General features: G+C 42.8%; 1 protein-coding gene across 18 annotated transcripts in view; it reads left to right on the forward strand.

The window, feature by feature from the left end:
- The first annotated feature begins 4,915 nt into the window (after positions 1-4,915).
- The window catches only part of LOC109889412 (C2 domain-containing protein 5), a 46,523-nt gene continuing 33,734 nt past the window's right edge, over positions 4,916-17,704 (forward strand). For 12 of the 18 annotated variants that reach the window (XM_031822844.1, XM_031822846.1, XM_031822847.1 and 9 more), the window contains exons 1-7: positions 4,916-5,202; positions 9,234-9,342; positions 9,465-9,551; positions 9,705-9,876; positions 10,565-10,660; positions 10,759-10,914; positions 12,877-13,126. In XM_031822844.1, the coding sequence (XP_031678704.1) occupies positions 9,253-9,342; positions 9,465-9,551; positions 9,705-9,876; positions 10,565-10,660; positions 10,759-10,914; positions 12,877-13,126 (851 nt within the window). In that variant the 5' untranslated portion in view covers positions 4,916-5,202; positions 9,234-9,252. Of the gene's footprint in view, positions 5,203-9,233; positions 9,343-9,464; positions 9,552-9,704; positions 9,877-10,564; positions 10,661-10,758; positions 10,915-12,876; positions 13,127-14,716; positions 14,839-17,704 lie in introns of all 18 variants that reach the window. The other 6 variants (XM_031822857.1, XM_031822863.1, XM_031822862.1 and 3 more) reach the window with 2 other exon arrangements.

Here is a 17,704-nt window from a genome sequence, read left to right on the forward strand (position 1 = left end):
TTAATTTCTCTACCATAAGTCGCCTCCAAAGTCGTTTTAGAGAATTTGGCAGTACTTCCAACCGGCCTCATAACCGCAGACCGCACGTAACCACGCCAGCCCAGGACCTCCACATCCGGCTTCTTCACCTGCGGGATCATCTGAGGTCAGCCACCAGGACAGCTGATGAAATTGTGGGTTTGCACAACCAAAGAATTTCTGAACAAACTGTCAAAAACCGTCTCAGGGAAGCTCATCTGTGTACTCGGAGTCCTCACCAGGGTCTTGACCTGAGTACAGTTTGGCGTCGTAAAAGACTTCAGTGGGCAAATGCTCACATTCGATGGCCACTGGCGTGCTGGAGAAGTGTGATTTTCATAGATGAATCCTGGTTTCAACTGTACCGAGCAGATGGCAGACAGTGTATGGCATCGAACACAATTGCATTTGATCTATGGCAATTTTAATGCACAGAGATACTGTGACGAGGTCCTGAGGCCCATTGACGTGCCATTTATCCACCACCCTCAACTTATGTTTCAGCATGATATTTCAAGGCATCGTGTTGCAGGAATCTGTATACAATTCCTGGAAGCTGAAAATGTCCCCGTTCTTCCATGGCCTGCATACTCACCAGATATGTCACCATTGAGCATATTTGGGATGCTCTGGATCGACGTGTACGACAGCGTGTTCCAGTTCATGCCAATATCCAGAAACTTTGCACAGCCATTGAAGAGGAGTGGGACAACAATCCATAGGCCACAATCAACAGCCTGATCAATTCAATGTGAAGATGTGTCGCGTGGCATGCGGTGGTCACACCAGATACTGACTGCTTTTCTGATCCATGCCCCTACCATTTTTTTAAGGGTATCTCTGACCAACAGATACATAGCTGTATTCCCAGTCATGTAAAATCCATAGATGCGGGCTTAATGAATTTATTTCAATTGACTGATTTCCTTATATGAACTGTAACTCCGTAAAATCTTTGAAATTGTTGCATGTTGCATTTATATTTTTGTTCAGTGTAGATTTTACAGATTCTAGTGCCCTCAAACTCCACTCTGGTCTTCGAAGCCAGTTCCACTGTGTTTTTACATTGTTCACCTCTAATCAGGGACTGATTTAGATCTGGAACACCAGGCGTGTGCACAATGGCAGATTTACCATTTAGGCAGAAGATAATTTTTGTTTGTTAAATATATATATATATATATATATATATATGCAGTGCCTTTGGAAAGTATTCAGACCCCTTGTCTTTGCCCACATTTTTGTTAGGTTACAGCCTTATTCTGAAATGGATTAAATAGTTTTTTTCCCTCATCAATCTACACACAACACCCCATATTGACAAAGCAAAAACTGAAATATTACATTTACATAAGTATTCAGACCCTTTACTAAGTACTTTGTTGAAGCACCTTTGGCAGCGATTACAGCCTTGAGTTTTCTTAGGTATGACACTACAAGCTTGGCACACCTGTATTTGGGGAGTTTCTCCCATTCTTCTCTGCAGATCCTCTCAAGCTTTGTCAGGTTGGATGGGGAGTGTTGCTGCACAGCTATTTTCAGGTCTCTCCAAAGATGTTCAATCGGGTTCAAGTCCGGGCTCTGGCTGGGCCACTCAAGGACATTCAGAGACTTGTCCCGAAGCCACTCCTGCATTGTCTTGGCTGTGTGCTTAGGGTCGTTGTCCTGTTGGAAGGTGAACCATCGCCCCAGTCTGAGGTCCTGAGTGCTCTGTATACGGTTTTCATCAACGATCTCTGTGTACTTTGCTCCGTTCATCTTTGCCTCAATCCTATTCTCCCAGTCCCCGGCAATAGGCCAGGTTTCAATCTTGGTTTCATCAGACCAGATAATCTTGTTTCTCGTGGTCTGGCAAACTCCAAGCGGTCATGTGCCTTTTACTGAGGAGTGGCTTCCATCTGGCCAATCTACCATAAAGGACTGATTGGTGGAGTGCTGTAGAGATGGTTTTCTTCTGGAAGGTTCTCCCATATTCACAGAGGAACTCTAGTCAGAGTGACCATTGGGTTCTTGGTCACCTCTTTGACCAAGACCCTTTTCCCCCCGATTGCTCAGTTTGGCTGGGCAGCCAGCTCTAAGAAGAGTCTTGGTGGTTCCGTTCTCCTTCCATTTAAGAATGGAAGAATGATGGAAGCCACTGTGTTCTTGGGGACCTTACATGCAACAGACATTTGTTGGTACCCTTCCCAGATCTGTGCTTCGACACAATCCTGTCTCGGAGCTCATGACTTGGTTTTTGCTCTGACATGCACTGTCAACTGTGGGACCTTATATAGACAGGTGTGTGCCTTTCCAAATCATGTCCAATCAATTGAATTTTAGCACAGGTGGACTCCAAGTTGTCGAAACATCTCAAGGATGATCAATGGAAACAGGATACACCTTTGCTCAATTTCAAGTCTCATGGCAAAGGGTCAGAATACTTACGTAAATAAGGTATTTCTGTTTTCTATTTTTAATACATTTGCTAAGATTTCAAAAAACTGTTTTTACTTCGTTGTTATGGGGTGTTATGTGTAGATTGATGAGGATTTTTTATTTATTTAATCAATTTTAGAATAAGGCTGTAATGTAACAAAATGTGGAAAAAGGGAAGGGGTCTGAATACTTTCCGAGGACACTGTATACATATAGTACCAGTCAAAAGTTTGGAAACACCTACTCATTCAAGGATCCCCCCCACATTGTACAATAACAGTGAAGACATCAAAACTATGAAATAACACATGGAATCGTGTAGTAACCCAAAAAGTGTAAAAAAATAAATATATTTAATATTTTAGATTCTTCAAAGTAGCCGCCCTTTCCCTTGATGACAGCTTTTCACACTCTTGGCATTCTCTCAACCAGCTTCTTGAGGAATGCTTTTCCAACAGTCTTGAAGGAGTTCCCACATACGCTGAGCAAACGGGTGAATGTGGAGGCCAGGTCATCTGATGCAACACTCCATCACTCTCCTTCTTGGTCAAATAGCGCTTACACAACCTGGAGGTGTCTTTTAGGTCATTGTCCTGTTGAAAAACATATGATAGTCCCACTAAGCGCATACCAGATGGGGTGGTGTATCACTGCAGAATGCAGTGGTAGCCATGCTGGTTAAGTGTGCCTTTAATTCTAAATAAATCACTGACAGTGTCACCAGCAAAGCACCCCTACACCATCACACCTCCTCCTCCATGCTGCACTGTGGGACCCACAAATGTGGAGATCATCCATTCACCTACTCTGCATCTCACAAAGACACGGCAAAAATCTCAAATTCGGACTCCACAGGTCAGAGGACAGATTTCCACTGGTCTAATGTCCATTGCTTGTGTTTCTTGGCTCAAGCAAGTCTCTTCTCCTAATTGGTGTCCTTTAGTAGTGGTTTCTTTGCAGCAATTCCACCATGAAGGCCTGATTCACACATTCTCCTCTGAGCAATGACGCAATGGACATTAGATCTGTGGAAATCTGTCCTTTGGTCTGTCTGCCGTGTCTTTGTGAGATGCAGAGTAAGTGAACGGATAATCTCCACATGTGTGATTCACACCGTGAAGCATGGAGGAGGAGGTGTGATGTGTGGGTGTGCTTTGCTGGTGATTTATTTAGAATATCTGGGTCTCAATCCACTGCATCCGCCGATGTCAGCCTTCTGCATCTGCGATGGAAGATGGCAGAGCTACAGCAATGTATGTCAAACCTGGAGACATCTCGAAAATCGGCCTGGTCATGAAAACGCCGTAGCATCTCCTCTATGGAAAAATGTTGTCTACGACCCCAAAATGTGTCACGGAAATCGTCTGAAGGTAACCTGGTACCGGGCTGAAAAATGTATGGAACTGAATAGGGCATTTCTTTGTCAAAGGTATACAGGTAGTATACAGGTATCCATGGTAAAAACGTTTTTTTTCTGAGCTTTTTTATACTTCTCAGATATAGGACAGACATTTCAAGACATGCTTCCTTTTGATAAAAAAAATGTACTCAGTTTTTCCATCTATGAAACAGTTATTCAATGTATTTCTATGGGCCAATAGGCCCAAGGCCAAATTCAATGTTGCATCAAATCGTTTTTTATTTTTATTTTTAAATATATTTATTTTATACCTACCAGGGGTCCTCAAATTCAAAATCAAAAGCTACATTTTTCTTGGTATGACCATCTTAAAACAATTCCATATGTTAGTTTAGTAGTAGTCTCACGTTGGCATACCTCCAAAGTCACATTGCTGTCACTCCTCTCTTGAATGGCAAAACCGGTTTGAATGGTCCGCTGGCTCCCAGCAGCAAGATTTTGATTGGATGGTGCAGGAGCAGATGCGTCAAAGTAGTGGAATGGGATAGTGGGTTTTAGGTTAGTTGGAAGTTGGAGTGTAAGGTTAGTTGGAAGTTTTTTTCTATTTATTTTTTTCTCACCTTTTCCCATTTTGTGTCACAAAGTATTATCGATATATACAATAGTCAAATTGGGGGGGTTAAATTCCAAAGAAGAAGAATAATGATGTCTGTTGTTGCTATGTCCATCACTGTTTTCAGACCAGGAAGGACACACGTTACCTTATGCTAGTTTACAACATTGCAGAAAAAAACCGTAATTCTGCTTTGTCAGAAGTGTGCTCTACAGACAAAATCGATGGGAGTTTAATCTACGATTTCCCTGCCATCCTCAACATTGATTAAAATAATCCTCAAACACTGTTACAGACTTGCCTCTGAATGGGGCCTCCAAATCACTAAATGCGCCCCTGTGTGTACAATTAATTATCAGGTAGAACAGACAACCAGTAGGCTCCGGATCTCGAGGGTAGAGTTGAATACCCCTGCCCTAGTGAGTAATCCCAACTCCACTTTTACTTTGGCAATATGAATAGTGGACTTTTATTGTGAAAAATTCCGAAACGCCGTGCCCCGGAACTACTTTTTAGTGTTAATGACGAGACGCTAGCATTTTCCATTCGTACAGTCCGGACGCTAACAGCAATGTGTATTTTTTTATTAGCTTAGCTAATTATCATTTTAACAGAAGTAACCCAGTTGTAGCAGTGAATTGTCATATAGCGTCGAATAGTGAATATTAGCTACATCTACCCGGTCTTTGAGAGGATAACCTTTCTGTCATGTTTGGGAGAGAGGCGGAGGTCAGGCGCGCGGGCTGTCAACAATGTCCAGCTGAAAAAACGCTACTGGGTCCCCAACTTTCTCGTAAGTCATAGTTCTGGTAACGACACTCTGACGTCTAATGACATAGCTAGCCAACTTGCTTAATATGTTAGCGACCTATGCTGTTTTTAACAGATGTCAATTTTGTGGGGCGACCCGGTCGCACAGAAATGGCTATCTACGCATGTCACTGTCAACTGCAATGCCATAACGCTAGCTAACTTGTAGCTAGCAACTGGTGGGCTGGACACATACGTGTGCGTTTTTTTCCTGATTAAAAACGAGTTAATTGCATCCACCATGGAGCCCAGTTTCATAATATTACCATATGTCCCAGCTGCTTGCCATAGTTTGAAGTAATCATTGAAAAATGTGCATTATTTAGGGAATTTTTCACCCTATTTAGGGCATTGAGTTAATAAAGCTGCATACATACATGGTCTCTTTTTTTGCTTTCTTGAGTCAGGCAGGTGATTTCTGTGGGGAAGCCAGCGGAAAATACTGAGCGAAGGGGTTGGTAATGTTTTCTAGTTGCTCCTTGATTGGCTCAGTGTTCTGTCACTCAATGGGGACACTACTTCACTTCACTGCAGTTGCCATACCAGGCAGTGATGCGGTCAGGATGCTGTTGATGGTGCAGCTACATTTTCTGAAGATCTGGGGACTCATGCCAAAATTGTGTCACTTCTCTTGCGTTCAGTGCAAGCAGAGTCAGGGTATATGCAGCACTTTGGGCCGCCTGGCTCGTTTCGAACTGTGTGAAGACCATTTAAGCCTAACAAAGACCGTAATTAATTTCCCTTAAATTTACATAATTATGACATAACATTGAAGGTTGTGCAATGTAACAGCATTATTTAGACTTAGGGTTGCCGCTCGTTCGATACAATATGGAACGGTTCCGTATTTCACCGAAAAAATAAACGTTTGGTTTTCGAAATGATAATTTCCGGATTTGACCAAATTAATGACATAAGGCTCGTATTTCTGTGTTTTATTATATTATAATTAAGTCTATGATTTGATATTTGAGAGAGCAGTCTGACTGAGCGGTGATAGCAGGAGCAGGCTCGTAAGCATTCGTTCAAACAGCACTTTCCTGCATTTGCCAGCAGCTATTCGCAATGTTTGAAGCACAGCGCTGTTTGACTTCAAGCCTATCAACTCCTGAGATTAGGCTGGCAATACTATAAGAACATCCAATAGTCAAAGCTATATGAAATACAAATGGTATAGACATAAATAGGCGGTCATAATTCCTATAGTAACTACTAGAGGTCGACCGATTATGATTTTTCAATACCGATTATTGGAGGACAAAAAAAGCTGATCCCGATTAAAAAAATAAAGTGTGTGTGTGTGTATATATATATATATATATATATATATATTTCTTTTAGCTAAATAGGCAGGTTTAAAAATATATACTATTGATTTTAAGAAAGGCATTGATGTTTATGGTTAAGTACACATTGGAGCACCGACAGTTGTTGATTGATTTTTTTTTTTATAAGATAAGTTTAATGCTAGCTAGCAACTTACCTTGGTTTACTGCATTCGCGTAACAGGCAGGCTCCTCGTGAGGCAGGTGGTTAGAGCGTTGGACTAGTTAACTGTAAGGTTGCAAGATTGGATCCCCCAAGCTGATAAGGTAAAAATGTGTCGTTCTGCCTCGTTCCTAGGCCGTCATTGTGTTCTTAACTGACTTGCCTAGTTAAATAAAGATTAAAGGTGTAAAAAAACCAAAACATCTGATTGTTATGAAAAATTGAAATCGGCCCTAATTAATCGGCCATTCCGATTAATCGGTCGAGCTCTAGTAACTACAACCTAAAACTTATTTCCTGGGAATATTGAAGACTCATGTTAAAAGGAACCACCAGCTTTCATATGTTCTGAGCAAGGAACTTAAACGTTAGCTGTTTTACATGGCAGATATTGCACTTTTACTTTATTCTCCAACACTGTGTTTTTGCATTATTTTAACCAAATTGAACATGTTCCATTATTTATTTTAGACTAAATTGATTTTATTTATGTATTCTATTACTGTAAGTTAAAATAAGTGTTCATTCAGTATTGTTGTAATTGTCATATATATATATATATATATATAGAGTTGCAGGGTCCTTATCCTAGTGATGTGCTTCCTGGGCACTATGGTGTTGAACGCTGAGCTGTAGTCAATGAACAGCATGTTCCTTTTGTCCAGGTGGGAAAGGGCAGTGTGGAGTGCAATTGAGATTACGTCATCTGTGGATCTGTTGGGGTGGAATGAGAATTGGTGTGGGTCTAGCCTATCAGAGAGGGTGCTGTTGATGTAATTCATGACCAGCCTTTCAAAGCACTTCATGGCTACCTATGTGAGTGCTACAGGGTGGTAACCATTTAGGCAGGTTACCTTCACTTCCTTGGGCACAGGGACTATGGTGGTCTGCTTGAAAGAAATAGGTATTACAGACTCGGTCAGGGAGAGGTTAAAAATTTCAGTGAAGACACTTGCCAGTTGGTCAGCACATGCTCGGAGTACACGTCCTGGTAATCTGTCTGGCCACGTGGCTTTGTGAATGTTGACCTGTTTAAAGGTCTTGATCACATCGGCTACTGAGAGCGTTATCACACAGTCGTCCAGAACAGCTGGTGCTCTCGTGCATGCTTCAGTGTTGCTTGCCTAGAAGCGAGCATAATAGGCATTTAGCTTGTCTGGTAGGCTCGCGTCACTGGGCAGTTCGCGTCTGGCTTTCCCTTTGTAGTCCATAATAGTTTTCAAGCCCTGCCACATCCGACGAACGTCAGAGCTGGTGTAGTAGGATTCAATCTTAATACTGTATTGACACTTTGCTTGTTTTATGGTTCGTCTGAGGATTTCTTATAAGCTTCCAGATTGGTGTCTCGCTCCTTGAAAGCGGCAACTCTAGCCTTTAGCTCGTTGCAGATGTTGCCTGTAATCCATGGCTTCTGTTTGGGATATGTACATACGGTCACTGAGGGGACGACGTCGTCGTTGCACTTATTGATGAAGCCGATGACTGAGGTGGTATACTCATCAATGCCATTGGATGAATCCCGGGAACATTTTCCAGTCTGTGCTAGCAAAACAGTCCTGTAGCATAGCATCCACGTCATCTGACCACTTCCGTATTGTGAGAGTCACTGGTATTTCCTGTTTTAGCTTGTGAACAGGAATCAGGGGGATAGAATTATGGTTAGATTTGCCAAATGGAGAGCGGGGGAGAGCTTTGTATGCATATCTATGTGTGGAGTAAAGGTGGTCTAGAGTTTTTTTTCCCCCTCTGGTTGTACATGTGACATGCTGGTAAAACTGATTTTAAATGTGCCTGCATTACAGTCCCCGGCCACTAGGAGCGCCACTTCTGGATGAGCATTTTCTTGTTTGCTTATGGCCTTATAGAGTTGGTTGAGTGTGGTCTTAGTGCCAGCATTGGTCTGTGGTGGTAAATAGACGGCTACGAATAATATACAAAATAAGAATACTGGAACATATGGAAGATAGTGCGGTCTACACCTTATTGTAAGGTACTCTACCTCAGGTGTGCAATACCTCGAGACTTCTTTACTCCTCACTTTTCTATTTTTAGAGTTATTCCTACTCTTTAAATGTCAGCAACCTATGTCACCTGACCACGTGCCCATGTCAGGGCCAAACAGAACTGTCAGCATTCTTAGCAGCACAACTGCAGTGTGACCTTAGTTTTGTTAGCTCATTAATGAATTCATATTTTATCATGGTCTGATGAATACAGGTAAACAGTACACGTGTTGGCATTGTAATAATGTTGTATTATTTTTTCATTTTAAACTGAGGCTTGAATACAAAATAAAGATGTTTTATTAAAACATCTTGGTGCCCATCAAATCATAAGTGCATAAATGAAAGGATTTAAACATTTCTTCGACAGTGTGCAGGTCTCCATATCTTCCAGTATTCTTATTTTGACTCCTACGCACCTGGAACTTATTACTGAAGTGTCTGTATCTTAAGAGTGCAGACAACCTCTTATTTAGGCATTATAATATTGAAATGATTTACCTTTGAATTATTGCATCTGCAGGTTAAGACAAAGCTGAATCATGCCGGGGAAGCTGAAAGCTAAGATTGTGGCAGGGCGCCACTTACCTGTCATGGACAGAGCCAGCGACCTCACTGATGCCTTTGTAGAGGTGAGCATCCTGAAAAACATCAGGTCAACGTAATCCTACAACCATTTCAACACATACAGTATACACTGTGTTCCAGTGCTGCAGTCCTAGCCTTGTGGTGTTCTTCATTGATGTTCTTACAGGTCAAGTTTGGCAACACAACTTTCAAAACGGACGTCTTCCCCAAGTCACTTAACCCACAGTGGAACTCAGAGTGGTTCAAATTTGAGGTAAAATGTCTGGATATGGCTTCTTGACTTATTCTCTGTGAAATTAGTTGCAGGAGGTATTTGTGAATGGCATTGGATTACAGTGTAAATATGCTACAGTCAACATGATAGTCCTGTATCCTTGTTTCCTCAACTTTGTCACCCTTCCTGTAGGTGGATGATGAGGACTTGCAGGATGAGCCGTTACAAATCACAGTGTTGGACCATGACACTTACAGTGCCAACGATGCAATAGGGAAGGTCTACATTGACATCGACCCTCTGCTCTCCTGCGAGGCTGCTACTGTCATTTCTGGATGGTTACCCATCTACGACACTATACACGGTGCGTTTTTTATAGGGTCTTTCTATTTGATTTCAATCACTTTTTGACTATCACTTTTAGATGTATTTGTCCATGGTCAGAAAGTGACTTTTTTCACCTCATTGCCAAAACATTCAGAAGATGGAGGTGCTCTAAGTTGACCCATTTTGCACACCCCACCATACCATGAGACATCCAGTTCTTCATCACTGGAACATATTTTACAGATGAGTTTGATATAATTTAAAAGCTTATACATAAACATTTAAAAAAAGCTTGTATGGAAAGTTTCATTTAAATCAAAAGTCAAAAAGTAATCACAGGGAATTCTACAAGATCATTCCATTTGACTATCTACCATGCTATACACGGAGTCTGTTATATAGTACTCCATCTGACACTAATGATGTCAGTCATATACTTCCCCATCAAAAGGTGCATGGCTACAGTGGGACTTGTTAGATATAGAGCCAGGCCTCTAAAGGAACACACAGTGTTCTCTGTGTAACAGCCTGTAAATGCATGTTGTTGCTCTCTGCTGCCTTACTAAAAGCTGTTCTTTAACTGTGTCTGTTGGGTCATGATGATGTAGTTCCTGTCTTCCTGGTGTCAGAGGGGACAGTAACGAGTTATTAAAGAGTTGGGGTTTCTAGGGTTAGGTGCTGTTTCTGACTGGTAGTAATGTTTCTGTTAATCTCCTCTCTTGCAGGTATCAGAGGGGAGATTAATGTTCTGGTGAAGGTGGACCTCTTCAATGACCTGAACCGCTTCAGACAGTCCTCTTGTGGTGTCAAATTCTTCTGCAGTGAGTCTGGTTCGCTATGTGGCTGTACTATAGTAGAGATGAGGTCTAGTCACAAGAAATTACGATAATGTGTGTGTTTATGCACGTCTCTGTGTTAGCAACGTCCATCCCGAGGTGTTACCGCGTGGCGCTGGTCCATGGCTTTGTTGAGGAGCTGGTGGTGAACGAGGACCCAGAGTACCAGTGGATTGACCGCATCAGAACCCCCAGAGCTTCAAACGAGGCCCGACAGAGACTCATCTCTCTCATGTCTGGTACATAACACCACTATCAAACACTCTATATATACACTCCCCTATGTTTTTATTTGTTCAGTGAAGTGAAAATGTTTAATTGGTCTCTATACTCCAGCATTTTGGAAATGAGATCAAATGTTTTATGAGGCGTCAGTACAGGAGTGTCACCCTTATATTTGAGGATATTTTCGTGTCTTCAGAAAGTTTTCATACCCCTTGGCTTATTCCACATTTTGTTGTTACAGCCTGAATTCAAAATCGATTACATTTATATTTTCTCATCCATCTACACATAATACCCCACAATGCCCAAGTGAAAACATGTTTTTAGATCTTTGCTAATTTATTTAAAATCCTGTTTCCATTGATCATCCTTGATTATCCTACAACTTGGAGTCTACTTGTGGTAAATTCAATTGATTGGACATGATTTGGAAAGTCACACATCTTCCAGAAGGACAACCATCTCTGCAGCACTCCACCGATCAGGCCTTTGTGGTAGAGTGGCCAGACGGAAGCCACTCCTCAGTAGAATGCACATGACGGCCTGCTTGGAGTTTGCCAAAAGGCACCTAAACGATTCTCTGGTCTGATGAAACAAAGGTTGAACTCTTTGGCCTGAATGCCAAGCGTTACGTCTGGAGAAAACCTGGCACCATCCCTATGGTGGTGGAATCATTATGCTGCACCATTGAGGTGTACCTTGAGAGCAGGCATAAAGAGGTGTACCTTGAGCTGCACCATTGAGAGCATCTTGATTGGCTGGATCACTAATTGTTATGGCAACTGCACCACCCTCGATCGCATGGCTCTACAGAGGGTGTTGCGGACAGCCCAGTACAGCCCAGGGCCGAGTTCCCTGCCATCCAGGACCTCTATATCAAGCGGTGTGAAAGGAAGGCCTGGAAAATCGTTAACGACTCCAGCCACCCAAGTCATAGACTGTTACTCTGCCTCCGCAAGGCAAGCGTTACTGGTGGATCAAGTCTGACACCAAACAGGCTCCTGAACAGGCTCCTGAACATCCCCAAGCCATAAGACTGCTAAAAAGTTAACTAAATGGTTACACTGATTATTGGCGTTGACACTTGTGTGTTAGTGTCTCTATGCAAACTCGCATGACTCTACACTCACTCACTCACACACACACGCATATACTCCTGATGCTCTCACATAAGATGCTTACACATTTATACTGACTCTACACACACTCATGTACAATCATCATATACACTGCTGCTACTCTGTTTATCATATGTCCTGATGCTTAGTCACCTTACCCCTATACATATTACATCAAAACCCAGGGAACATTCAAGGCCGTTATGAAGGCTACAACCTTCAGACTGTTGTAATGGATATTACAGGTGCACAAGCAGGACACAGTCCCTACACATTGCATTGGAGCAAAAACAATCTGAGTTTTGTGTGATGATGTAGGCTAATCTTTGAAGTTGCTTCCGTATTGTATCCATTAGTCAGAGTTGCTGAAAAAGAAAACTACTACTTTGACTGCCTGTCTGCATCCTGCTTAGCCAATGTTTGCAATGTTGATTAAAACAACTAGACTGCGCGTCTGTCTTTCTTGTGTTTGATATGCTGTCTAGATAGCTGCATGTAACTCCCCACTTGAGTTTTGCATTGAGGCAAAAAACAATCTGCGAGTTTGTACGAACATGTTCATGTTTTTTGTGTACAACATGTAGCCCAACTCCCCTCTTGAAAAAGGACCATGGAATTGCACTTATGCTTAATAGCCTACTGAAGCATGGAAGTTCGACAGGCTACACCAGACAAAGGCGTTCATTGCCGGTCAAAGACAGGGCAGCGGAGCACTGAGCAGCAGCTACGCTAAAAAAAATCCTGTGCAAGAACAGAAATCTCTGTATCCTTAGCCACGGCAAATCAGGTTTCCAGAAAATCCAGAACCTCAGCCACTCCATTAAATTAAACCTTCTCTTCTTCTGTGTTTGTGTGTAGGTGAGCTGCAGAGGAAGATAGGTCTGAAAGTGTTGGAGATGGGTGGTAATGCGGTGGTGGGGTACCTGCAGTGCTTTGATCTGGAGGGAGAGTCAGGTCTGGTGGTCCGAGCCATCGGCACCGCCTGCACTCTGGACAAACTCAGCCCTGGGACGGCTCCCAACACTACCACACACACCAACACACACACACTCCCCAACACCGCCCCCACATCCAATGCCTGCAACTCTCCTTCCAAGGACAGCAAAGAGTGAGTATTGAGTAATCGCATGAACATGGAGCCTGTGTGTGCATGCGAGAGAGGGAGAGGGAGTATCTGTCTTCTGCCATTGTACTGACTCCTGTTTGTTTTTGGGGCTCTCAACATTTTTGGTCTATTTTAGGGCTGGGCAGTACACTGTATTTTACTATAATGGTATTTCAATACTTGTGTTGTTAAATGTGATAGGGAAATCTGGGAATTGTAATGTCAGTTTTTATAGTTTGCTCCGTTTGCTACTTGAGTTGTCTTTCTCCTATCGTCCAGCTGCGTGCCGCTTTCCAAACCAAGCCCTGACCCCTGTCACACAAGGAAAGAGCAGTTGTTTGACCACTGAGTCACAAGCACTTTTTTGCTGTTCAGTCTGCATGGTCAGATAGATGCAACAAGATGTTGGTGACATGCTACTTTCCACAAGTGTTCTATAAGTAAACTATTAGTTTGTGTATCTTACTGTCTGCTAGTTTGTAGTTTCTTAGGAAGTTAGCCGCTAATGCTAATCACAAGTTAGTTGGCTAGCTAGCTTGCTAAATGTACTCAGAGCAAGCATGTTGTTTGTGCAACGGTTCTTCTTTCATTTAGAATACATAGGCAAAGCATAAATATGTTAGCTAGCTTGCTATACATGAGGTAAGAAACCATGTAATGTAACATTACAATTATGGTCATCTGTCAATAATTCCTCCCTGGCTTATTCATTCGTTCAAACAACTATGTACTCATTGTGCTTCCCACTATATTCCAACTATTTAATTAGAATAATAATTATATTTCCATGATTCCAACAGTTCACCAATTAACTAGGCCTAGATTCTTTGCCCGTATCATGCTGCCTTGCATGGCACAGTGTGGAAATGCTGAAATTAAATGTTTTCTAGTTTGAAGTAGGATTTAACAGTATAAAACAGAGTGGAGAAAGCCCCGTTTGAAATCACTTCATTTGTGTTGCCACCCTAATGTTATTAACCACTCATCAAGCATATAAAGTTATTTTATTATTCAAAAACATAAAATACAGTCATACCATAAAATTAAATTGGAAAAAATATTGTGATATGATACTTTGGCTGTATTGCCCTGCCCTAGTGTTTGTGTATTATAATCATGTGACATGGCTACATTCCTTATCTGGGACATACACACAGCCCCCCTCCCTGTACAGCCTGCCTCTCTCTCTCTCTCTCTCTCTCTCTCTCTCTCTCTCTCTCTCTCGTGAGTTCTAGATGAGTTATATGTCTGAGGGCTGTGCATGAGCTTGTTACTGCTAGTGCACGGTCAGAGAGGAATGGAAAAGGGAATGGATGGAGGGGAGGGAGGGATGAAAGGAGGTAGGGTGGGTGCCCGATGCAAGCATTTTCTTTAGCTACAGCATGTAGGTGCATGTTAAAATGTAAAAGGAGGGGGTAGAGAACCTCATATTTTGTCTTGTCTTTTGTTGTACTCTATTTTTCTTTGCTGCAATGTTGTGGTGTGTTGTGTTTCTCTTCTTCTCTACCTTTGCTGCACACGGATTGGCTCTTCTCTTGCTGTGTGCGTTTGGATTCGTCCACTCTGTCCGTCTCTGCGTGGTGAATGGTTCAGGTCTCCCCTGGCCCACGGATGTCGCTCCACCCACAACAGCCCTGTCCACTCAACCTGCAGCTCTCAGAGACTGTCCCACTCCCAGAACTTCTCTGTCTCTGTCCCTACTCTGGTCTTCACTGGTACGGACAGAGAAAAAGTGGGAGAGTGAAGGAGGGAGGGAAAGAGGAAGGCTGATCGTTACTGGTTCAGAGTGAGAGAGCGAGAGAGAGAAGGGGATTGAGGGAGAGAAATATTGTCCCAGAACTTCTGTGTTCCTACATGGGTCTTCACTGGTACATAGAGAGGGAGGGAGAGATTATTAAAGAGAGGTAAGGAGACAGAGGTGAAGGGGGGTGGAAAGGGAAAGCCAGAGCAAGGTTCAGAGAAACGAGAGATGATTACCACCCCCTTCCTAAAAAAAAAAAAGTTACAAGGAGAACCCCTTCTTCCTTGCCATTAGATGAGAAGATGGTGACATCCACAGCCCCAAACTCTTCCTGTGTCGCCCTCAGCCAATCATAGAGCCCCTACAGGCAGAGCCACACCCACTGTTGTACATTAGATACCCACCCAAGCAGATCCATCCCTTCCACCTTTCCTCAGCACCCGTCTTAGTCCAGTTTTAGTTTAGTCAACTTTATTTGTCTCCAAGGTGCATTCACTCAGAAGCCTGTTGTGCTCAATTCCATTTCAATTCAGTCTATTCTGGAGGTGAATTGAAAATTCCACTACAAGAAACTGCTCATTCCTTTGGTGTTGTGTTGGTATGGCCCATGTTGTGTGTGTGTTTCTGCCGTGCTTTCCTCCTCAGTTGGATATACAGTATCTGTGTTTCTGTTTACCAGTGTTTCCCTTAGGATTCTTTTCAGCAGCGGTGGTATAGTTTTTTTCTGGATCAAAATGGTGCTTAAATTGTGGGTGTTGTGAAAGTGTGTTAGTGGGAGTGGCCAATGGTGCGGTCTCCGACCCAAGATTTTAGAAGCCCTCTTGGCAGCAGAGACAAACTGTTGCTGTTTTAAAGCAGATTTCCTGCAATTCTACACATTTTGCCATGGCTTATGCAGTGTTCTTATGCTGAGTCATTAAACATTCTAACTAAATCAATGGGGGCCCCATGCCATGTACATTTGGAAATTTAGTTTCTCCCTGACTGTTAGTTCTGAAAGATAATCTTATATATAAAAAAATATACTGAACAAAAATATCAACGAGGCCTCCCGAGTGGTGCAGTGGTCTAAGGCACTGCATCACAGTGCTAGCTGTGCCACTAGAGATTCTGGGTTCGAATCCAGGCTCTGTCGCAGCCGGACGTGACCGGGAGACCCATGGGACGGTGCACAATTAACTAGGGGAGGGTTTGGCCGGCATGGATTTCCTTGTCCCATCGCGCACTAGCGACTCCTGTGGCGGACCGGGCGCAGAGCTCGCTGACACGGTCGCCAGGTGCACAGTGTTTCCTCCGACACATTGGTGCGGCTGGCTTCCAGGTTAAGTGGGCATTGTGTCAAGAGCAGTGCGGCTTGGTTGGGTTGTGTTTCGGGAAGACGCACGGCTCTCGACATTCGCCTCTCCTGAGTCCGTATGGGAGTTGCAGCGATGAGACAAGACTGTAACTACCAATTGGATAAAAAATATTAAAAAATTGGGGAAAAAAGGGGTAAAAGAAATATCAACGCTACATGTAAAGTGTTGGTCCCGTGTTTCATCAGCTGAAATAAAAGATCACAGAAATGTTCCATATGCACAAAAAGCTTATTTCTCTCACATTTTGTGCACCAATTTGTATATATCCCTGTTAGTGAGCAATTCTCCTTTGCCAAGACAATCCATCCACCTGAAAGGTATGGAATATCAAGAAACTGATTAAACGGCATGCTCATTACACAGGTGAACCTTGAGCTTGGGACAATAAAAGGCCACTCTAAAATGTTTAGTTTTGTCACACAACGCCACAAATGTCTAAAGTTTTGAGGGAGCGTATTATGGAATGTTCACTGCAGGAATGTCCACCAGAGCTGTTGCCAGAGAATTGTATGTTCGTTTTAGAGAATTTGGCAGTACATCCAACTGGCCTCCGTAGACCAAGTGTAACTAGCCCAGGACCTCTACATCCTGCTTCTTCACCAGTTGGATCGTCTGAGACCAGCCACCTGGACAGTTGATGAAATTGTGGATTTGTACAACTAAAGAATTTCTGCACAAACTGTCAAAAACAGTCTCAGGGAAGCTCATCTGCGTGCTTTTCCTGCTCACCATGGTCTTGAACCAACTGCAGTTCGGCATCGTAACAGACTTCAGTGGGCAAATGCTTCAATGGCAACTGGCAACTAAATCCCGGTTTCAACTATACCGTTGTGTGGGTGAGCGGTTTGCTGATGTGAACAGAATGCCCCATGGTGGGGTTATGCTATGGGCAGGCATTGAGCATGTTTGGGATGCTCTGGATCAACCAGATGGCGTGTTCCAGTTCCCGTCAATATACAGCAACTTTGCACAGCCATTGAAGAGGAGTGGGACAACATTCCACAGGCCACAATCAACAACCTGATCAACTCTATGTGAAGGAAATGTGTCGCACTGCATGAGGCAAATGGTGGTCAAACCAGATACTGACTGGTTTTCTGATCCACGCCCCTACATTTTTAAAATGTATTTTTTTTACCAACAGGTATATTTATAATCCCATGCAGAAGAAAAAGAAACACACACTTATTAAGATGAGGTGCTGGCTAGCGGAATAGAAAACTTGAAAATTAAAGAGAGCCGCACACTCTAGGAGCTCAGATGCAAAAATTTAATTACCAACGTTTCGACAGCCAAGCTGTCTTCATCAGGATATATCTATATTCCCAGTCATCAAATTTGATTGGTTTCATACACATAGGTTAGCAGAGGTTTTTTTCTTTCTTTTTTCCTAAGGGGTGGATTAGCTTAATATTGCAGAAAGAATGTTGCTTCCATCAATGTAATTGTCTGCATCATTTCCTATCCCCCATATATTTTTCT

The sequence above is a fragment of the Oncorhynchus kisutch genome, linkage group LG4 (genome assembly GCF_002021735.2).
Source record: "Oncorhynchus kisutch isolate 150728-3 linkage group LG4, Okis_V2, whole genome shotgun sequence".
In the NCBI taxonomy this organism is placed as follows: Eukaryota; Metazoa; Chordata; class Actinopteri; order Salmoniformes; family Salmonidae; genus Oncorhynchus; species Oncorhynchus kisutch.